The sequence below is a fragment of the Camponotus floridanus genome, unplaced genomic scaffold (genome assembly GCF_003227725.1).
Source record: "Camponotus floridanus strain SB8 unplaced genomic scaffold, Cflo_v7.5 scaffold24, whole genome shotgun sequence".
Classification (NCBI taxonomy): domain Eukaryota; kingdom Metazoa; phylum Arthropoda; class Insecta; order Hymenoptera; family Formicidae; genus Camponotus; species Camponotus floridanus.
The window spans coordinates 3001813-3026885 of record NW_020229370.1 but is presented as its reverse complement, the minus strand read 5'-3'; the positions used below and the strand labels follow the sequence as shown (position 1 = coordinate 3026885).

Below are 25073 nucleotides of genomic sequence, written 5' to 3'. Positions count from 1 at the left end.
TATAACACTAAATTATACATAATTTACATATATTAGTTTATATTGCATAAACATGTATAACTAAATCGCAATTTTATACACAAAATGACTGATATGGATCACAAGAAAATATTGAACAATTTATTTACACATTTATCGCATATATAATTTTAATTATTATATAATAATTATATAATTTCTTAATTATTGGTAACGAAAACTTGCAAAGACTTTCTCTGATTCTAATATTTATTTTTTAAAAAACAAGCTTATCAGCTAATTCTTACATTTAGCATTTATTACGACAAAAATCTGCGTGTGATAAAGCCTTGAGGAAACTAGGTATTAACATTAAATCACAATATAAATATTTTCCTCATGATTCTATATTTCTTCTATTTGTTACATATGAGTGCGGATAAACTCTCAAGCGTAATATCTATAAGGAAATTAAAGAAACTAACAAAATCACATGGCAGTCAAGTCAAAGGTATGATTGATGAGTCGACGAAAAGGTAAAAAAAGAGTGCGTGCAACTCGCAGCTAGCAAATTCCTGGAGCGATTCCTCTCGCACGAGAAGAAACTCGCGGCAGCGGTAGCAACAGCATCCCGTTTGCCGACGCGAGGCGAGAAGCGGGAGTACGCGTCGCGCACGCGTCACGCGCACCGATCAGCTGCGAGGACACGCGACGATGCGCCGCGGGGGACGCGCGGCGGGAGGGGAGGGGAGCGCGGCTGATCCGCGCGAGCGCGAGGAAGATACGTCTCCGAGTCTAGAGACGAAGTAGCGGCGGACGGCGCGAGGTGGCGCGCGCGCGCGACGAGTGACGCGATTGGACGGCCGGCGGCTGACGTTCGCGGCGTTATCGACCAATGAGCGGGCGCGCCGCCGCGACGTATCTCGTCTAGCGAGGCGAGTTTCAGAGGTGAGGTGGACCGACTGGTACACGATCGCCAGCCGCGGCGACTCGGTTCCCCCTCTCGCTCGTCGCCGCCGTTCCTCGCCTCGCTCCGTCTCTATCCCTCTTCCTCCTCTCCGCCCCCGCGCCCCGCGCGCCACCTCCGTCCGTCTCGCTCGCACGCACGTACGCACACGCTCCTCTCGCTTGGTTCTCGGCCCGACTTCCTCAAATCTTTATTTCAGGCTCGACCGCGAACTCGGGGCGAACTGGTCGAAGCGCGCGCGACCGCCCCGGTTTTTTAACCGTCCTCACGGCAAGCTCACCGCAAGCGGCTACCGCCGCCGCCGCCGCCGCCGTCGTCGTCGTCGTCGTCGTCGTCGTCGTCGTCGTCGTCGTGCATCATCGTGTATACGCGCGACGTGTATGCGCCAGGGCAGCACCCGCCGTCGCGGAGAGACGACGCGTGTCTAAATTTGAATACGCTCTGGCAGCGAAGAGGAGAAGCAGTGCCGTCCGCGCGTGTTACGCCGTCGGAGCTTCCGTCTTCGCCTCTCTGGTTCGCCGTCGTCGTCGTCGTCGTTGTTGTTGTTGCCACGCGTGAAAAGTATATTTTGAGAAAGTCGCTGTGCATCTAGTCAACTTATCTAGTCCCCGCGACACGCGCACGTCGCGGATAAAAGCTAACCTATCTCTAACCGCGCACCCCACGAACGGAGCGAGTGCGATCCCGCGCACGCCGACCTAAGAATAATTCCCGACACGCCGCGACGACGTTCGTCTCTATAAATAATCGCGCGCCCTTTTCGCGAATGTGATCGACGACGAAGGTGAAGGAAGAGGAGGAAAGCGAGCCGAGAAAAGGGAGACGAGGGACCTAGATTTTCCAAGGAGGTTGACGCTAGATCCTCTTCGTTTCTCGCCGAGTGGAGAATTGACTGGCGAGCAGGGTCGCCGACGGATCGCGAGGAAGCAGCAACGTCGCGTACGACGCATACACGCATACCCGCGCCAAGAGGAGGGGAAGAGGGTCCGACTCCGGGAGAGTGTGCCAAAGAGAAAAAACGCCGATACAGAGAGACACGCAACACGGGACGACGGGAGAGAAAGAGCCGTGAGTGTCTGGTTCGTTGATACGTTCGTCCGTTGGTCGGTTCGCAGCGCGATAGCAGCAGCGACGGCGCGAATTAGTGTGCGAGAGTCCGCATCTGGCGAAGAGCTGGAGGAGGAGAGGAAAGAGCAGCAGCGGCGAGTTTTGTTTTGATCGGCAAACGATCGCGGCGTCTCGCGATCTCGCCTCTTTCTCTCTCTCTCTCTCTCTCTTTCTCTTTCTCTCTCTTCCTCCTCGTGCAAGAGCGGGGGTGCTGTATCGCGGTGTGGGGAGATATCGATCGCGCGCGCGGGACCATTGACGTCGTTCTGGAGAACGGCCGAACATTGTAATAGAGAAAGAGAAGGAGGGAGAGAGAGAGAGGAAGAAGAGAAAGAGAAAGGAAACGAGAGGGACGCGACACGCGTCTACCACCGCACGACGACGACAACGACGGTATCTTCCATCGTTCGCCGTCCGCGCGTAAATCCGAGTGCCGCCGACGCCGACGTTGTCCTTCACCGACGCCGTCGCCGTCGTTGACGATCGCGATCGCGATCCCGAGGATCGTCCGCTCGCTCGGCCTCGCTCCCGTTGACGCTCGCGGGGTGAGATCGATCGATACGCGGCTCAGCGAGGGACTCGGGCCGGCAGATCGACCCGACTATCCCGTCGTCGACATGCCCCGCTGATGATCCAGTAGTAGGCTGCCCGATCCGGTGAGTTTATCAAACGCAGTAGCGCCGAGGAGAAAAGAAATATGTAAGAGGGAAGCTGGAGAGAGAGAGAGGGAGAGACGCGCGGGTAGGGAGAGACGCTCTTTCGGTCACGGTGAATCTCCGTCGAGACTTGGTCTCCTCTTCCTCCTCCTCCTCCTCCCTATTATCGGCGTTCGTTAGGTATGCGGAGTCTTCTTGGACGCCGTCCAGGTCCCGATGTTCTTGTCGGAGATCTCTACGATCCTCGCGGAGACTCGGACCAGCCAAGAAAATTCGCGAGGATATCTGGTTGGAGACAACCGGATCGGCAATCTTTCATTCTTGGCGCGCACAGCGAAACTTTTCACTTTGCGTCTATGAAACTTATATGAGGCGTATTGATCTCGAAAACGAAATATTCAAATATTTATGACGCGCTCTTCCTGCAGCCTCCTGAATCGAACTCGTCTCGTTACGAGATTTGGATCGCTATTAAAATTGGAGATACTTAACACCATCTCGTCATGGTACCAATGGTAATTTGTCACGACGCCGAATAGTAATCGCGAATAATGCAATTATATCGCGCTCTTAATTCAATCTCTTCGATGCATGCTCCGATATTCTGCTCCTAATTCGATATCTGCAATTGTCTTATTCAAAACGTCGTAATTTCATAACTGTATTTTGAATTAGGTCTAACGCGACATTTTCTGACCAAAATCACCCCTGAAGGAAAGTATAATTTCCGGTGATGAAGATATAATCCTTTCCAAGAATATCATATTTAAAAATGTTACTTTTTTTGATAGTATGAAATATAAGAGTGATTTGGAACATGAAAAATTTTTATAGACGAAACAAAATTATTTTCTATAACTTTATTTTTTCAATACGGTTAATCATTTTCAAGCTGAAATTGATACCGCGCTGATAAGACTCTGAGAAACGTATGTTCGGTAATTACATTGTTTACATATGCACACACATTTGTCGTACGGTAGTAATTTCTTTATCTAATTTATAGCCAGAGTGTTAACGGTAGGAGGAATTACATAAAATTTACATATTACATAATTTATAACCGGGATGAGAAGCTTGATAGATGGAATACGAAATATAAGTCTGGAATTTCTGAGAATCTGTAGAAATAGTGAGTCTGACATATTTAGATCTCCGCATTCTTGTTTTAAAAAATCTACATTTTATCGCAAAAACGTGATCTTCGTCAACATTGTGGTCACAATTTCTTCGGTTATAACTTCTCTCCAAAATTCGAAACGGTGATTGTTTTCGTCTATATAACAGTGATTAACGAACCTTGCTGAAATTTTTTAGTCTCTTATCAAATTTCCGCTAATAAAAGAAATAATTAAATATTAATTACATTAATTTGCCGTTTTATCGCTATCGAAAACTTTTAAACAAATACAATTTTATTAAAATACATGAGGATACAATTATTACATAACATCACGACGACAAACAAATTTACAAGAGTAAATTTTAATAATTATTTCTCCGATTATCAAAAGAAATCGTAAACGTAAATTGCTGTCACGAAGCATTTAAATCTTAATTATAAACTAAAATACAATTCAAGAGGCACCTTACACATGTGAAAGCGAAAAAAATTAATTACATAATGGCGTGTTATTTAAGATTGTCATCTGGGGATTGTTAGGTCACTAATTCTTTTTTTTCTCCTGTCGTTAATATCGACTTTGTTAGGTTGACCGAGAAAATAATGGGGACCCGGCTCGGTTCTCTCGCTCCGATTAAAGACGCCCTCCCTTGGTAGAACACACGAGAGAAAAGAGCACGCCTGGTATCCTCGCACCGTGTTAATCCGCGGATCACGCCTCTGTGATAAATTATATCTCTTACCCGCGACGAGACTTAATCAGACCCTTAAAACAATAGAAGACGCTTTATATAAGCTGTATATTGTTTTATTCGGAATAGAAATGTTAAAAAGGAGAAATTTTGTTTGTAACTCTGCTCCAAAGTGTGCGAATGAATTCTTATTCAATTTAATCCGAATAATCAATCGATAATCTTGCGTAGTATAAATAAATCATAATTTTGAAAATATAACTTGTTCGAAGTCCGTTCGCGTGGAAAAAGTGCATAGTATTTATACTCTTAATATGCGTCCCTAAAATTTATTTCCGATGTGTCTTGCCGTATAAAATATCTGCAGTTTTAAAAATGTTCAACTTTTATTACGGAACATTAGTTTCATCCGAGAGATAAACCATAAATCGTTGATCGTTTTGATCGGTTCGCTATCTAGCGCGCGAGCATCGGTGCGGAATCTGCGCAAGTTTGCACGCATAAACGATCCGACAAAGCGACATCCTAACGAGCCGGCATAGTTGATAGTCGAGCGAAGATTCCGTCGAGTTGCGCGGGCGCGCGCGCGCACACACACAATATAAATATGCACACCAACGAAGCTACAAGGATAAAATATGAAGAATAAAGAATAGATATGAAATTTTATTACGTTATGATTTCAATCAGGGAGGCGAAAAGAGATGCAATAAACGACTGATTAGAATTCTTATGTTTGGAGTTTCTTATTATCCAAGCATTAGATAACAATTTTTACCAATATATGTATACACGATGCGTTATTAAAATTATCTGCGATAAATGACTCCCTCTCTATGACATATATGCACATGTTATTTCAGAGTTTCTTTGACATTGACATTTTTGACAAATAAATCATTGATGAAAAGAACATTTCTAATCTCGAACGGTAAATAGACGTGTATCGATTACGTAATGCTTTCTTTGCAAATCATTCCTGTGCCAATGCGTGCCTTTCATGAGGATCCTCTCGTGTTTGCGTCTCGACCTCAGCATCTCGCACGATAATTCCTTTAAATTCGATATCGGCGACTCGGTCACGGAGACAATCGCTCGGATACGATAAGGAGGCGGGTGTTATCTCGGCGAGTTCTCAGAGAGCATATATTGGTATACAAATATCCGTCTTCGTCGAATGCCAAGGCTCTCTCCTTCGAGTCGCGTCTTTCGTCATCGGCCGATTATTAATCGCGATTATATGATGGAGATGAGTTGCACGTGCGATTTACGAATGGAACATACGATGATTAAGAATGAGCTGTTCGCTCGATCGGAACCTGCTTTACGTGCCTCTGATAAGAACTTTATTATTTTGCCTCTCTTTTTTACTTCTACAGTGAAGGTCAGCCACATCGTACGGAGAATTTAACACGATATTGTATTAAGTTACACGAGAGAAGAAATGTGCACGTACGTTTCGTCGCAGGTATTAAGTGCATTCGGTTTGCAAGTTTACGATTATTCCATTTTTTTCTCGCGCGTTATCAGCATTATAAAATGCTGAATATATTCAGCTGATCATTATAAAGTAGTAAAAATGATTTGTACGCAACATTCGCGCATTTGCAATCTATCGATTGTAAACTTTGACAAGTTCGAAAGGCGAACAATTAGCTCGGGCAATTTAGCCTACTATTAGAATAGAAATGTGATTGGTCTGTGTACTTAAGTAATATCTCCTTGCAATTTAAAATATATATATATAATTTCTACTAATGAATTTTGCGCGTCGAAATTACCATCGACGGTTTATCTTTCTGTCTTCCTCGACCTTGCGCATCGACATTATCCAGCAATTTATTCCCGGCGTATTACCTTATTCTATATCGTCGTAATATTATGCTTACTTATATTCCTCATTCCTGATACCGTGTATTCCTGTATTTCGTATCTCGTAGTCTCTCAAGATGGTATAGTCCGGCCAGCTGGTCGCTGACCCTCACTCGCGATGTACACGTTCGTGTATAATAAACCGAATTCGATCGCGAGAGACACGTCGAGCGAACTTTTTCCCAGATCTCTCTCCACTGTGTATATCATTGGTAAAGATAGCGAGCGCCTAGAGTATATAGCATGCGCTATGTCGCTTTTCATTCACTACTTGCGCGCGCGCGCACGTAATAATTTATTTCCACCCTCGCTTAAGAAAAAGCAAAACACGCGCACACATACGTACTCGCGTCGATCGATCACGCACGGAACGTCGAGATGACAGCGTGCGATATTAGGGGATTATTTAACCTTCCGAAACGCGCGGGATTCATGCCGATTCGTGTGTTTCATGAGTTTGCATTGGTAGTCTTTGTATCTGTACATCTGTGTGTAAATGAATAATTCGATTGTCGAAATTTTTTTTGGAAAATGAGAGAAAACTGAGGTTCTTTTTTCATAAGCCTCGAGGATCTCGTGAAAATTTGTATCTTAAAAACCGTAATTTTATACGCAACTTAATAATCAATAATAAATGTATAATAATGCTTTATTAATTTTAAAAGAGATATATTCTCGTGAATATTTGCTCAATTAAAGGAATGTTCGATATCTTATATGCAAGAGAAAATTTTTTATTTATGTGAAAACGAGTTAGTTTACGTAAAGCATAATAAAAAATTTTAATATATCAATTAATATTAATTACATGAGAATTAATATTAATCACATGAGAATTCAATGGAAAAAGGAATCACAATTACGTCGTAAATTGATTGAGGGAAGGACAAGAAGAGCAAACAACTCAATAAGCATTTCTCATTTTTCAAAATTTGTAGAAAAATTGGAACAATCATATCTCGAATATATATATCGCTCGGAGATTATTTTATTTTTTATTAAAGTATTATTAAAATATAAATATTAAATGTTAACTTTTTAATACATACGAGTATGAGTTTTACCTGCACCGATGAAATGAGAATCGGCTAATTTTTCGCGGACATTTCGAAACGTAAACACCGGCGATTCGCGACCGATAATTCTCTCTATCCGCTATATAACGTCTGGCAATCGGGCGTAGACGTAAAAACGCTGGCTTTAACTCACCGTTCTAATTCTAACTCCTCCCCCACTTTTCACGAGACTATATTTACTGAAACTTTTCCCATTCATTGCGAACACGCGATGTCGTTACGTGAATTAACGCGGCATGTCGCGGTGCATCGACGTTAACTCCCCTCTTCCTCCCCCCTCGTTATTTTCGTCGCGCTTCATTTTACGCGCCTCGTATCAAGATCGCGTTTCGTAATCGAGTAGGCATGAATGTCGCGATCTAATCGTGATCGTGACTTACCTTCCTTCTTTCGAGCTGCTTTGACAAAGGTCGGCGTGAATGAAACGGATAGACCGCGTCTATTAATATTTATAATAACGAATAATGGAAAGTGCAACATTGAACAAATATTGATAAAAATATAATATGACTTTGACACATTTTTCAAACATGACTGTGATAAATAAGCGCATTCACTACGCATGTTTGAAAAATGTGTCAAAGTCATATTTTACAATTATTGAAAATATATCGAAAGCAATTTTGTTTAATTAAATTGAAAAAATGTATATTAATCATACAATATATGTATGATATTACGATATTACGATATACGTGAAGACTGTCGCAAGCTTATTTAAATTTGAGAGAAAATTAAAATTCGCAATTATTACATATTATATATGTAATAATTAATAAAATATACCGCTCCTCTTATTTCATCTGGAGATTAACCCATCTGGTTTATTTCAAAGCTTCTTTTTGAAGGTCTACATATTATATTATACAGAAAAGTAACTCGGGCATATGCTCTAGACATACGGCATAATCATTATATGTAATTATACGTCGAACACATGCATCATGTCATTTATGCGATGTCGAACGTATGACAGGAACGTGAAACAAGCGCGGTGATGACTCGGAGAGCACCTTGTCACGTATGCGGCAGTCGTTGTGTGTCGTCTCTCTCTCTTACATAACGTCGTAGCACGATCAGGTACGCGCGAAGAGGCACAATATATCGTGCCTTCGCGTGGTTTCGTCCGATAACGCAAATTTCGTTAATATTTAAACAGCTTTTGATTGAAGCTACTGGCGCTGTAATTGAATCGTTAGAGCTGTTGCCGAAATTTTCGTTATATTTTTCTCGTATGAGCGAAAATCGATCCGGCGATTTTGTCAAATTGTGTCAAATCGTCCTCGCTTTCGTATTATTTCGTTTTACCATTATTATCACATTTTTTTTTGTTATCTGCTTTTTTGTAAGTCCGTTTTTTTTAATGCATTCTGCGTGTTTTTCTCACGCAAAACAGAGCATTCTCAAAGTATTCAACTATTCGAATAAAATTATTTTAATAACGGAAAGACTCCTATAGAATGATTGATATTGCAATTTTTAATTGCAATCATTTCTTGAGAGATATTTTTGATAGGGGAGGATTTGTAGAATTATATAAATATTATTCTATTATAATATTATATATATTATATAATTTAATTTTTATAATAATATGAATAATATAATAATATAATTATTATATATTTAATATAACTTATTATATTTAATTATTTATTATATTATTATATTTAATATAATTATATAATATTATAATATATAATAAATAATTATAATTATTTATTATATTATTATATTTAATATAATTATATAATATTATACTTAATATAATTATATAATATTATAATATAATAAATGTGATAATAAATGGGCAAAATGTCAAAAATGTGATAACATGTAGATTATAATTAAGTTATTTTTTCAATTATTTCATTCTTCCGATTATATTTTTTTCATTTACACATGTACATATATTTACGAATCGCGCTTTTTACAATGTTAATCCTCATTGTTCGATAAAAGTCAATCGGCCTGCCAGTTCAGGGCTAAATGAAAATACGTGATTGTGAAAAATAAAAATTCCACGGAACTACGACGGTCAGTTATAATAACGTTCCGTCTGCCATTCGCTTCCGTTCGCACGCCTCGATTAATCGCGCTTCTCTATCATCAAGACATTACTGGCTCGGCGTATGTGTGAGCGATTCATGTGCGGCTGCCCACACACACACACACACGCTCGCGTATAGTTACGGTTCTCGTGGAGCAGGACAGCTCGCTCTACTAGGGGTAAAGGGAGCACCTGTACAAGGTTGAAGAGTACACCACGACCACTCCTTGTTTGTCGCAACCTGTTAACGCGCCGCCTGTTCGCGTTACCGGCGCGCAACCCTTCTCTCTTCGTCGCTCAACCGACGGGAAAACTTTAGGGCGTGTAATCCCCGACCGACCGACCGACCGACCGTACTGTGATCATCCCGGATTATCGTTCTTCGTCGTTTCTCAAATCCCGCTATCGAAGCCGGCCGAGACCGCTTCGCGGAGAAATCGATCCGCTGACGCAGATCGCTGACGGCGAACGAACGTGGGGTGGTGGTGGTGGTGACGGTGGTGGCGCGGTGGGACACCCCGTATAATCGGATCCCTCTCCACCGGGAGCTTTTTTTTCCCCCCTCGGTCACCGCGTATCGCTTCAACCGTTGCATCGCATGCCGCAAAGCACTCAAACGCGCGTATACATTTAGCGCCACGTATGAATAAGAGCTGACTTATTCATTAGCTTCTCGCCCGCGGAACGCGAGCGACAGATGTACCGTATTTTATACTTGAAACATTGTTTACAAAGTAATCGTTTTGCTTCCCATTCGGGTAAGAAGATGGAAAATATGGGTTATTATTAATGCGGAGAAAATATGAGTGTGCATGAAACGTCGAATTAAAGAGAATCGGAGTTCTTAATTAGTTTTTTTTTTTTTTATGTAAAGATATGTAAAGATGCTATTAAGGATTTTAAGGATTTTGTTGATGAATGAGAGACTATATCGTTGTAATCTTTATTGAAGCTCTTGTTATTCATCGGGTATTATTGAACCAGCAAATGGATCTGCCACTCATGATTCTGCAGAAAATGAAACTCATTATATATATATCTGTAAGCTGGACTTAAACTTGTATTAAAATATACGCATTATGTAAATTATGAACATAAATAACTTTTATATATAATTTTCAAATATTTAGGCAAATAAAGGATTATATTATCATTTTATTGCGTGTTCTCCGATTTTGCTCTCCGAAGTCGCTGTTATTTTTATTTCCTTCATGAATAATATTTTTTTGTTAACGGTTCTTGGGAATCTTTAAGTGCATGCAGGAAAAAAATGTGAACGAAATAAAAAATACCATTCAACGTACACCTAACATCTTATTGTTATCAGCGACTACATTATATACTCGCGTCGTTATTTCTCCGACCGTTTGCATAGTAATATCATTTAGCAGTGAAATTATACAGACACGTGCCATATTTATACCGTGCCCGTATCTTTCCAGTCTCGCGAATATTTATATTTTTTCACAAACTTCAAAAATCCTTTCACTGGCGCGCCTTTCTGACCTTCGCCGCGATTCATTCGTATCAATAGAGATAAAATTCTTGAGCATTGCCAACTGAATACTTAATCGGCCAGTAAGTTGCACAATAGATAATAAGTCGAATCTCTACATAATATCGCAGAGTTGTCTTACTTTGATTCTCGAGCATTCATTTTGCATATGTTTTGAATATCACAAGAGATCTCATTTTGTCAAAACCATGCAGAGTGTGCAAATATATTTTAATATACATGTAAAATCTCTAATAAACTCTCATTAATTTTATGTGTTTCTATCACGTGTAAAATAAAATATGCATGAAAAATAGCGGGCGTTTTTAAATTTATTATGCACATTTTAGTCGTATATACTTGGTATTTTGAATGCTAATCGTTCTATTTTAATTGAAAATAAAATATATTTATGACATATAAAGTTACAGTAGTTTTATAATAATCTTATTTCGATAGGTTTTAATTTATTTATTTATTTCGATAGGCTTTTCGTTGTTTTATTTGCGATTGTACACATATGTCTCTGGGAATCCTTACTCAAATTTTTGTCTCGTTAGTTATGCGCAATTATGCCGTTTGTTTTAAACGGGACACAAGGGAAGTCTTTAACTATTAAAAGAGAGAAAGTTTCGAGCAGCCTATATGTATATAGGAATGTACCTGCCGCATCGATCGTGTATTTCGCATTTAGGACACAGTAGGTACCGTGTTTTACATATTCAGGACACGGTAATGGCACTGGAGTAATAATCGCCTCCTTTATCAAGAGACATGCGTTGCTTGCCCGTCGAATCTTTCTCATGAATCTAATTTCGATAGAAAAAAATATGGATTCTCGTATTTAAAATGCCTTCTTATATGTATCTATTACGATAAATATCCGAAAATTAGTCTTGTAATCGAATAATATTATACAAATAGCGAGTCATTACGCAAAATACAGTAAAAAATTGAATTGACTGTAAGATATAAAATTTCATATTGTCGATATCTTTGCTTAAATTCTTCGTAAATTGACCCGTTTTTAATAACAATAACTATTTGTAAACATGAATTCTTGGAATTCTCTGCAACGAAACAAACTGAATAGAGATATAAAATCTCTTTGATTCAAATCTAGGAATTACGTCGGCCAAGTATTATAAATCATCGAGTAAGGCGCCTACGAGCTTTTCTCTCGGGGGTTGGAGGAACAGAGGGGAAGGAATCGCATTTCACCGTTACATTTTCACCGCGTTAACGATGGATCGAAGCAATTAACGCTATCTGCTTCAATACGGCATATGGTTGCAAGAGATAAAGGAATCGCTTTCTATTTCTCAGCTGACGTCACTGCCGATCGTAGCATACTGCGTATACGAGAATACAGAGGCTCCTCTAATTACTTTAATTACTTAAGCACCAGTGCTTTACGAACATTGTAGGAAGAAAGATTGATTTTATCTCATTCATCTCATTTATAATATAATATACAAAATCGCAGTTATTTCCTTTGAAATATCTCTCTTCATGATCGCAATAAATTGTGGACGTCTTATTTATTATTCGCGTGTACATTTTGATTAAATTCTTTAAAAGATATTAATACACTTCTTTTAACGCAAATATATTTAAACGTCACCATTTTTTTCCGACATTTTAATTAAAAATTTTGACTGACATAAGCGCCGCTTCCATTTTAATCACTTAAAGAACGGAATCGGGTTCATGTCCTGCTTTTTATTTTTCATCCCAAAATCCACACATCTTCGATATTATTATAAATATGAAGTTAACGTATTAAATTTCGTCAGCTCTGACACACTGTTCCATTCGACCCATTTTTATTTTTAAAATGCCATATAGCTCTGTCGACTCTGACATTTTTAAATTTCACGTTTCATCAAAAATATGTTATTATTGACGAAAGAAATGACCGTTAATAAACGCGGCGTAGGATTGAAGTTTTTTCTTTTTTGGAAAAAATATTGGGTTCATGCATGTGTGCAACTTTGTCATTCGCAAATGAATTGATAATCGTGCGTGTCAAAGATGAACAAACGCGCGACGTTTGCCGTGTCAATTGCCGATAATAAGATTGCAGACGCGACGAGTGTTTCGGTACATTTCGCATCCTCGCGCACTTGTTACAGGCAAGATCCCAACGAAAACAATTTGAATAACACGCAGTGAATCATTGTCGACTAGCGTGTCGAATTTTTGCGCGGTTGCTCCTCGCGAAACTTTTCGCCTCGTTGATTCCTCTTACGCGTTGCTGTATCGTTTTACGTCGCGGGAGGAAAGATAAGCTCTTTTTAATTCGATACTGCCGCCACGAGATGATACGCGTTGCCTCGGGCTCTTTCGACAGTTCGCGTGAACGACTCGACGAGAGAGAGAAGCTTTTCAAATCATATTTCTATTATAAATTCTTAACTGCAAAATGAAAACACGAGACAGATATTTTTTTTTGTATTCTTAGTGAAAATATCGGCAGTTGTAGGTTTCTCAAATTAAACTTTAGAATAAGCGAATAAATAATATTAATTCGAAAGAGATTTTAGTAGAATAAGAATTGAATAAATTAATTAAAAATTTAGTAGAATAAGTCTTAAAATAAATTAATTTGAAATTTAAATTTAAAATTAAGATTTTGAAGTTTCGAAAATTGTGATAAATGATGTTTCTCAGTAGTTTTCTTTAGAAGAGATTTGGCATCAGATTCTCAAGGATTAGTAATTTAAGTTAGATTTATTTTTTGAGAATATTCTACTTATTATATTCTTCTTCTACCTTTTTCGTGTTATTTATTGTTAATTTCACGAGAAAATTTAATTATCTCCTTATCTCTTAGAATAACATTTTTATATGCGTATCTGCAAAACGAGTTATCACGGATAGCAAAGCAAGCGATTAATGAGACTTTAAAAATCTTTTTACATTCAACCCCATTTAATATTTATTGAATTAAGTCTATATTTATTTAATAAATCTCTAAAGAGTCTTGATATATAAATTTTTCACTTTTTTTTAATGAATCTCAAAAATTATGTTCTTTGATGAGATATACTTATCTAAAAAGAATCAAATTAATTAAAATTTAAATTGTCAAAAAAAGAAAAAAACACACATGTGGAAAGGGTTGATATCACAATTTATATCCACGATATGCGAATTCGTTGACCCACAGAGTTAATTTTTCTCTCTTAGAAACACTCATCGATTTAAATTAGTTTCCCTCCTCTTCAACACTAGCGATTTATTTGTGGGCCCGAAATATTTAATTCGGTCGCATTTGTGTCTAATTTTACACCGCATATCGTATATATCTCATATAGTCCCGTATTTATATAGTATTACATAATAAAGTAATATACTGCAGAGCCATATCTTTTCATTTATCAACATTTTCGATTGCTTATCATTGCGATTTTGGAGAATATATTGCAATAATAATGTCAATGTCTCGTCTTTTATATGATACATCGAAAATTGATAAAGTTAACAATTTTATATGAAATAGCGAGAAAAAGACAATAGTTTCAAGGATGTAAAATTTTATTTTTTATTAACAATAAATGAATGATCAATTTAATATACTTAATATACTTAGATTAAAAATATTGAAATTAAAACACTTAAATGTATAGCGACTAAAACTTCAACGGAAGGAGAGTGTAAATGCAATTAAAATTCTACTGCTTGGTGGAAAACAAATTATATTAAAAATGAGTTTTTCATCAACTTTTTTTTTATTTAAGTGCCTCATACATAGTTTAAAGTGCGAAGTTCTAGCTCTCGATACTTGAGGCGTCTCCTCCTTCTTTGTAAAAACCTATTCTTATCTTGAGAATTTTTTTTACAATATCTGACCTTAATTATTATCTCGCTAAAACTAATTTTCTTATAGCGTGAGTTTCTTTTTCCAAGATAAATATTTTCTCTCTCTCTCGAGCAGAATGCTGCGAAATAAAGAGGCATTACGTTTATTTTAACTTGCACTACGTTAGTTAAAAATTTACAGTTGCACACGAATTAGCTCGCTTTTCTGTACTGCTCAATTATCAATTCCAATTGAAAACACATTCTGTCTCACACACACACACAACGCAACGTTACACATGACATCGTTCCCTTTTATTCCGCTTGAAAGCTGCAATCTCGCAGTGGTAAACGATTCGACACTTTGTTTGCCGGTCCGTAGGCTCTGAAGCACATGCGGCGCTTTGCGAACTTGTTCTCTCGTACGCACGGCACCGGAATCGATATATGAAAGTGACACGCGCGCGCGAGAGAGTTTCCATTGAATATTAGGTTTTAAAGCGCGGTCCAGTTCTGTCGCTCTCCGCACTGTCGTGTTTGTCTTATTATCGTGCTTATTATTTTCACCCATAACGCTCGCGTTATGCGTGAAACACGTTAAATCCAGAAGCCGGCAGCGAGATTTGTTTTAAAACCAGCTCTTTATCGGCTGATGTAACTTTTTCCTTAAAAAAAAATATTGCTCGTACAGATCTTTATACATTCTTTTCAAACTGTGCACTTAATAAAAAGTCGAAGCCGTATTTTATTTATTATTTTAAATATATTGTGATGACGTGTTCTTTTGCTCTATAAATAAAGCAGAAAAATTGCGCAAAAAAAATAAAAGTTTTATTTTGTTTATTATATTATGTATATAGTTTGTTGTAAATTAAAACTTTATAGTCCCAAATTCTCAATGAATATTCCTTTTTCTGTTACAGTGTTCTTAAGATTCCATCCAGTGATTTTAAAGACTTGTCTCATATCCAAGACGTGGTGTCACAATGGGTCGAAAAAAGATTCAGATTTCACGTATCACGGACGAACGGAACCGTCAGGTAATTCTAGACAATAAATGCCTCTTATTTAGTCAATGCAATTATTGTTAGTTTTAAGTAGATGCAAACTGTAAAGATCTTTTGCGTTTGATTTTTACAAAAAAATGTTAAAAGGATTCCATTATCATACATGTACAGTACCGACCAAAATTATATCACATTTTGGTTTTTTGAGTATAACTTGTTTTAAAGTGCACGGATCTTTATCAAATCATTACATGTTTTGATAGTAAGTATAGCTTATTGAAAAAATAACTTTTCATAAATTAATGAAAACAACTGTAAAATATTTAGCGCATTCGATGCACTTTGACGAAAGTTATACTCAAAAAATCAAAATGTGATATAATTCTAGCCGGTACTGTATATCAATATTTTAAATAGACTTTTTGATACAACTTTCTCACTTTTTTACATGAAATAGACATGCATAAATAACAGAATATAATATTAGTTTTATAAAACTGATATTATATATGAATAAAATATACAAAATGATATGTATATTTTCTATAAATATGTACATTTAAAAAAAAAAAAAATATACTCTCCAGATGAATTTTTCATACTTATTGATATAATCTTATGTAACATGACTGATTAGGCAATTAAGACGATGAGAGGAATAAATTAATGGTTACAAATGTGAAATATTCGCCGTATGCGGTCTATCTTTTTAATAGTCTTGAAAGCTTAAGATCTTGCTGAAGTTCACCTTCAATGCGTCCCTCTCTCCTTTTAAATGCGACAGGTGACCTTTAACAAGAGGAAATTCGGCGTGATGAAGAAGGCGTACGAATTATCGGTACTGTGCGATTGCGAGATTGCGCTGATTATCTTCAGTTCGAGCAACAAGCTGTACCAGTATGCAAGCACCGACATGGACAAGGTTCTCCTCAAGTACACCGAGTACAACGAACCCCACGAGTCCCTCACCAACAAGAATATCATCGAGGTGAGTCCATTTATCCGTTACGGATTCTCAGGACAAAATGAGGATGCGCGCTAACGTGAATCGAATCCTCGCCAAAAAACATTGCCAGTCATCGCTAATTTTTTGTGAAATACATCTTTTCGTTAGAATCCCGATTAAGGAAATGTTTGCGATTTCCAGATATGTCAAGATCATAGATATGCAATGATATCGAATATACGGGATATATTAAAGGAATTTGAATGATAAAAATAAACATGAAAAAATTGTCAATTGTGTGTCAATGCTTTAAAATATATAAATATATATATAAATATATATAATAAAATATATAAATATATATTTGAACTATGTATTCTTGCAAATTATTTAGAATTCTCTCGAGAAATATAATAAAAATTAAATTTTAAAGAATACAAATAGATGAGACCAATTTTAATTCACTTGTAAGTGATTTTTACACAAACACATATATATAATTTGATTTAAAATTTTATAATTTGTTCTATTTAGATATGAAGATATTCTTTTTAAATCAATAATTGAAAGAAAATGTAAAATATGCAATGTTTTTAAAAAATATAGTATGTAATTAGCATGTTATATCGTAGAAGATTCGTGCATACAAATTAAGTTGCTATTTTAAATTAACTTAAAGTAATGTTGAATGATCAAACAATTTTCTTAAGATAATTAGTTTCTTAGCATATATTTTTTTCTAAATTTTACTTGAGATTTGGTAAACGTTAACAAATCTTACAAGGAATTGCCATTTTAAATAATCATGCGTCTTGTACGTATTACATTTATTGGATACAGTCTCGTTTTGATGAGAGAGCGAGATGCGATCTCGTTTTTTTCCTTCTTTCTTGCACGAACATAATTGCGTTGGATAAACCGGGTATGGAATAAGAAAAGCACGCACACACACGTGCTTGGTGTTAAATTAATGTGCATGTGAAGGTTGAGTGCCCTCGGGCGGTGTGGTCACGTGAACCTGTCTGCTGACACTTGCAGGCGCTCAACAAGAAGGAGCATAAGGGTGCCATGTCTCCGGAGAGCCCGGAACCTGACGCAATCGAATACAATCTTACCCCGCGCACCGAGGCCAAATACACCAAGATCGACGAAGAATTTCAGATGATGATGCAGAGGCATCAACACAATGGCAGCAGGGTAAATATCAAGTTTCAAATGTCAGTCGGAAAATTTATATCTATGCAAAAATTATTTTTCTTCTTTTATTATATGAAACTCGCGATGCATGTCGAACAACGATATAATATTTTCATATTACAAAAAGAAAGATGTAGTACTTGAATCTTTTTATATAACGATTTCCAGGTCTCAAAATGTCGCATCAGAAATACTAAACTCTCATTTGGTTCCATTTATATTAGGATTATCCAAACAAGTTAATTTTTTAAATTCATTTTTATCCAAATGACTGACATGTGAATATATCATTTATTTAACATTTTATTACGAGATCTGTCATATATATATATATATATATATATATATATATATATATATATATATATATATATAAGGTACAAATCGATTCTTTTAAATGCAGTTTGCGATTTATTTTTGTACTCATTTTTCTACAGAGAAAAATAAGATAAGAGAAAATATCATTTTCCAACTTCTCATAACAAATTTTTGTGTATGTACGTAACAAATATTAAAATAATTATTAAGCATTTTATTATTTAAAGTATACACATATAATAAAATTAAAAAGTTATAGTTGAAAAAATAAATAAAGTATATTATTATAAATATTAAAGTATTTAAATATAAAAATTATTTTTATTACTTGATTGCTTATACTTATAATTATCTTTATATTTTCATTTTCATATTGCTATACCTAAAAAAAGAATTGAGTATGAATTTATATGTACATACATATTTCATTATGTTATATAAAGTTGTAGCAAAACGGTACTCATTAGCAAATTGCAAATTTGCTATAAATTGCTCCCAGTAGTACTTGTATCTATCTTTGCTGCAGGTATTATTAATTTACATTATGTCGGTTGTGATTGCAGACAATGGGACAATCGAATTACACGCTACCAGTATCTGTACCAGTGAACAGTTACGGCGAATCTCTCCTTGGATCTAGTCCACAGATGGCACATACCAGCATCTCTCCACGTCCGTCATCGTCCGAGACGGATCCAGGTAGCTTTAATTAGAGACAGAAAGCCGAAAGGGAGCAAATTCCTGACATTTTCGCGTGAAATTTGTACATCTAACATGTATAATTCTTCGCTATATAGCGTATCCGGGAGGAATGTTGGACATGAGCAACGGTTATCAGTCAGCGTCACCAGTGGATGGTTCGTCTAGTCCAGGACCTACGCCATCGCTCGGGGTCGGTGGAGGTAGCGGAAATAAAGGCAGCAATCCGCCTAGGCATTCGCCGCAACCCCCGCAACTGCCACCACCACCGCCCCATCCTCACAGGGCTAACCTTCGAGTGGTTATACCAACACCGCTCACACAACCTCTCTCCGAAGACACTAATTACGATGTAATTGTCTTGCCATTATTAGTTTTAAATGCTACATAAATAATGATAGCGTGATCATAATATGAAGCTAAAAAAACTAATCAATTCTACTTTTTGAAAATTTCTTAATTTTAATGTTATACGATTAGTATTCTGTTACTAATAATTAAAATTAAGAGATTTTCAAACAGCAGAATTAATTTGATTTTTGAGAAGCATATTTTATCTTTTGTTTCGTAAGCATTCAAATTTTTCTATATGATTTTTCTATATATGAATTAAAAAGATATTTTCAATTTAAAATAAAGATACAAAATTGGGAATTAAATTTTAAAAGAAGCATTTAAAGAAATAATTCTCTCTTTTATCTCAATGATATTTTTAAAATAAGAAAAGAAATTCTCTATGTTTTAGCTGGTAAACTTTTAAATTTAAATTACTTTTAAATTTATGATAAATTGCGCCTTTACTTACTTTCAGAATGCCCATACGCAATCCGCATTGAATACACCGGTGGTAGCGTTACAAACACCAACAGTACCAGCCGGATACTCTAGTTTTGGACCAACAGACTACTCTTCGGATCTCGGGAGCCTTGCATGGTCTCATCAGAGGTACGTTGATGACTTATCAATGTATTCGGCAGCCACCATGTCCAGCATCAGGTAAATCACATTTCATAATTATTGTTGTAAAAAAAAACTATATATCCAGTTGGTATGACTTTTAATAGTTATTTTCTTCATACTAGTTGATATATAATAATGATATATACATATTTTAGAGATAAAATATAAATAAAATAAATATAAAATATACATGTTTAAATATAGATTAAATAAAATAAATTTAAATATATAAAAGATACATATCTATGTATATTACAGTAAACATTCAATAAATTCAGATTTAGCATTATCTCCTTTTTTCTCATTTTTATTTTTATAATTTTTTATATGTTATATAATCTGTTTTTTTTTCCTTGCTTATTTTTATTTTTAATTTATATTATATATTATTTAATGGAATAATATTTATATGCTTTATTCTATTTATTGCTGATAAAGAATAATGACATATCTCAACTACTGGAGCGTTATAGTTTTTTTTCGGTGCTTTAGTTTGACATATCATACATTACATTGCGAATGTTGGGTATATTCATTTTCATTTATAAATATTTATGTTGTTTGCATAGTTAAATTAAAAATTGTTATGTCACAATGCATACATTTTATCAAAGGTACATTTTCTTGATTTGCATCATTGTTTGAGTAATTTCATTTAGACTTTATCAACATAATCACAAGTAGATGTAATATTAGAAAACAAAATCAGGATTAATTATAGCTTCTGCTCGTTTAAATGATTATATTACAAGAGCATTCGCATACAACACTTTCATTTTTAAATTCTAAGCATTTATTGTGTTTTCTATTTTCTTAATATTACAAAACTTATTCGACATTACAGTGGTCTTCCTCACCTAGCTGTATCAAGCAGTACACCACCACCATCCACATCGCCATTACCCGTAAAGATAAAAAGTGAACCGATAAGTCCACCCAGAGATCCGCATGGAGGTAATAGCGGGTCCAATGGCGGACCTAGCAATGTACATCATACGAGCTTGAACGTTGGTCCTTCGTCCAGTACCGGTGCCCCGCCGCCGCATCACGTGTCCCATCCGGGGGGCCCTCAAACACTGAACTTAGTATCAAGCAGACCGAGTAGTAATCCACCTCCGTCCCATGGTAGCATAACGCCGACATCCCCGGGTAGTGGTACGGTTGGTGACATTAGAACGAACCATTCTAGCGGTGGCGGCGGAAATGGAGGGAATAGTTCCGACTACGAGAACGGACCGCTCATGAAGCGCTCGAGAATCACGGAGGGTTGGGCGACTTAATGTCGATTGAATTGTTGCACTCATCAGTTGTTTGATACCTCCTCGACGTACAACGGCATATATAGTGCTTGTGAGTTCCAGTATAATTAAAAACAAACTCCTTTTAAAACGTATTTGAGACATGTGTACTATCGCGATAACGATAGTTGTGGGGATGGTATGTTTCCCCGCCATAGTTAGCGCGGAGTGAAAAAATCTGTTTATATTTTGAAGCTGACACACACAGAATATACATTTATTTGAAGAGAAAAAAAAAAAAAGAAAATAAGGTGCCATAATGTTGAAACTTTATATATATATATTATATATATATGATAGATACATATATATATATTTTCATGTATATAATATGAAGTGTTGTTTGTATATATGTCATAAAATTCGTAATAACTTTCGCGATATGGCATTATGTCCAACGATGCTTATCGTATGAAAATCTATGCGAAGGGAAACAGTATGTTTTAGAGAATAATAACGCAGTACCCAATTGTGAAATTTCTGAAAGTGTAATTCTGAGAATCTAAAAGAGCTTGTGAAGAAATCTGCACGTAGTGTAAGATTTATAAAGACCAGAAAACTTTTATCATTATAATTCGTTGTTGTTTTTTACGGTATAGTAGTCAGAATCTATGCCATAATCTGTTAATATATGATCATTGTAAAATTATACAATAATGTACTATGTTTATGCAACAATTATTTATTTTTTTAAATAATTTGAGGAAGATATGTTTAATGTAGCAAGCTCTCTCTCTTCTCTATTTTTTATTTGATCATAAAACTTATTATTGAAATGATTTTATATTTTATTTCATTTTTAAATTTTTATAACATTAAAATTTTTATTTCTCTTTTTATTAATCAATCAGTTGATTTTACTGCTGACGTGAATTTATTAACAGTTTATGGCTAACTTCCCAAACATGTGGAAATTCGCTGCTGTACTAAAATTATTCATGATATTCTATAGAACAAGATTCGAAATTAATATATATTGAGTTATGAGGTAATACGAGATAGATAGATAGGCATATTATATATAGTGTTGATTAATAAAAAAAGATATACACACAGCGCGCATACAGATATATACATACATACACATATGTATATGTATGTATGTATGTATGTATGTATGTACATATATCACACGTTATATACATTTTCCACAAGTATTTTGCACATTTGTATAAAGAAAAATTGTGGAGGAAGAAAGCTTGTAAGAACTTTGCAACCCTTAAAGCCTAAAAATGTGTAAACGAGAGTTTATATGCCATGTATTAAAAAATGTGATTAAACAAAACTTATTGTAAGGAGGATTGAGTGATACTAATATTAATAACTTTAATCGTAAATTTTTATGGAAACCGAAATTATATCTCTACAAAAATAAAAATGGTTTATAAAATGGTTTATGTGTATATTTGATCAATTTTATGTAACTTGTAGTTTTTTTTAATATAAACAAAGTTTTTCACAAAAAAAAATAACCATATATAAAACATGGAACGATTTGTTTAAGAACAAAGAAATTTTTCATCGTATACAAATCTGTTCTGTGATATACAAGAATTTATTATGAAAGAGATTATTCATTTCATATCAGAAAGACTCAATAGCTTTTTGGCTAATACAACCGTAAACTTAATATTTGGCAAAACAGGGTTGCAATTGTGTAATGACATAGAATTATCTTCTTCCTAAAAATCAGTGAAATGAAAATGTGTCAAGATGATTTCAATGTATGTTTTACAATCTCAGGATGTATCCTGGTGAGAATCGCTCTCTCTCTCTCGAGAGTTGTATTTGATAAATTATTGTAATTAACATACTAATGGAATACGCAGGTATATGAATGAATAGTGCCTGGCACCATTTGTGGCCCTCCTGTTAGGATGCTTTCCCAAATCGTATATGCAGTACAATTTGTTAATAAAGTCTTGAAAATAATAAACTCTACTTAAGTGCGACATATATATATATATACATAATATGAGAAAACAATATATGATGTTGTAAGCTTTATAATGTGACTTTTTGACAAATAGCATGGGAAGGCAACCTCTGTATTGTAATCGAAGGTTGTACAGTGATATACATATAACCCTCGATATATTCATTTTCTTTATTAACGCATATTAGAAATGTTTCATATGACTGTACGAATAATCGGTATGCGGAAAGCGTAATGCGTATAGTCACTAATTTTAATCACGAATTTTTAAAATGATCACAAAGTGCAATCTCTTAGCCAACTCACTTTTTTATCAAATAAAAAAAATATAAAGAAATTGTTATTTTTCATAACAAAGAAGTAAAATTTAATGTATTAAAGATATATATATACATATATTAATGTCTCCACTAGTTATTAAACTTTTCCTATTGACACAAAATTTATTATATTTAATTGATATTTAATTATAATATATTCTATTCATATATTACAAAAAAGATAATCACATATATTTGATTCACATTTAAATGCTTGCAAATTTATATTTTAAAACTTGATATTACATTTAAATGACATGCATTTGATTAATATGTTAAATGGGAACATGGTTAAATGCAGTTTCTTAACATTTTGTCAGGAATATTATATTCTCTATTGTGGCGTTTCTTTTTTTTAACTTTAGATATAAAGGTAAAAAAACGTTAAAATTTCAATTTTGTATTGGCATATCGCATTTAATATTAAAATTTCTCTATATTTATCTTATACAAAATGTAATTTAAATGATCTCGACAGAACGCTACACGAGAATCCAAAACTTGTTAATTCTTTCTCCAAAATGCCCTATTGTGATATTGAAACTGATACGATCTTTCTGCATAATAGTCCATCTAACAATAAGATCATTTGGATGTTCCAACGTCAACACTTGTATAACAGTCGCAGTGTGATGTGAAAAGCATGAGCAGTACTTTATATGCAAGGTTTATATGTGCTATCTGATCTATTTTACCATAACATACAGTAATAAGATGATGCATAGCGAAACCCATAAGGAATAGACAATTTGTTAAATGTACGTTAAGTACATGTACGTACACTTCAATGTATATTTTTAATATGGAATACATGTAAGTTATATATATATATATACATATATATATCTGTGAGAAAAAAAATACGTTGATGTAATTAAAGATGTATTCGTCTTGATCGGCACAACTAATGACAAAAGATATATATTGTTATCAACGTTATCGAATAGAATGAAGATTTAAAAAAACCCTGTGATTGTATCAGACTTATAAATATTTCGAAACTATTTTAAAATCATTTGGAATATATAATGAAAAGAAAATATATAAATAATTTTAAAAGAAATTTACCCGGTAAATTTTCCCGGTGATTCAAGAAACTGTATTTTCCTAAGATAGTTTTTCTTTTTTACTTGGCATATTTGGATAATTTAAAGCATTCTTCATTTATATAAAATTATATTAATTTGTATATCTATTATCTATGAAAGATTATGATACATTGTATATTCTAAATACTCTTTAGTTACGTGAATTACGATCGTATAGTTGTGCCTCAAGATTTCGACGGATATTCAATACGTAAAAAAAATAATGATAATTATTGTAGTTAAAAACTCAGAGACTATTGAAATTGTTGGAATGCTGTGAACGAAATGGACCATCGTTAGAGAAGCCATGCGCGTAAGATAAACGAGATCTACGGATGATTAGACGTTTTATATTGCAACGTAAGCTAAGATTGTTTTGGAGCAAAGCCATCATAGGCTTTAGGCAAATGTTCGCAAATAATCGAATTGCAATGCACATGGCACAAGTACCAGAAATCACTGTAACAATGTAGTAAATAAAATATAAAATGTATATGTACTAGC

The 25073-nt window shown here is 35.3% G+C and overlaps 1 protein-coding gene across 4 annotated transcripts in view; it reads left to right on the top strand.

The window, feature by feature from the left end:
* LOC105256556 (myocyte-specific enhancer factor 2) overlaps positions 1-21265 on the top strand; it is a 64126-nt gene extending 42861 nt beyond the window's left edge. Inside the window, exons 1-8 of one of the 4 annotated variants that reach the window (XM_011266579.2) lie at positions 770-2688; positions 15724-15840; positions 16592-16795; positions 17804-17950; positions 18832-18967; positions 19066-19319; positions 19779-19963; positions 20772-21207. In XM_011266579.2, coding sequence (XP_011264881.1) covers positions 15787-15840; positions 16592-16795; positions 17804-17950; positions 18832-18967; positions 19066-19319; positions 19779-19963; positions 20772-21207 — 1416 coding nt within the window. In that variant the 5' untranslated portion in view covers positions 770-2688; positions 15724-15786. Of the gene's footprint in view, positions 1-769; positions 2689-15723; positions 15841-16591; positions 16796-17791; positions 17951-18831; positions 18968-19065; positions 19320-19778; positions 19964-20771 lie in introns of those variants that run through there. The other 3 variants (XM_011266578.2, XM_011266576.2, XM_011266577.3) reach the window with 3 other exon arrangements.
* The last annotated feature ends 3808 nt before the right edge of the window (positions 21266-25073 follow it).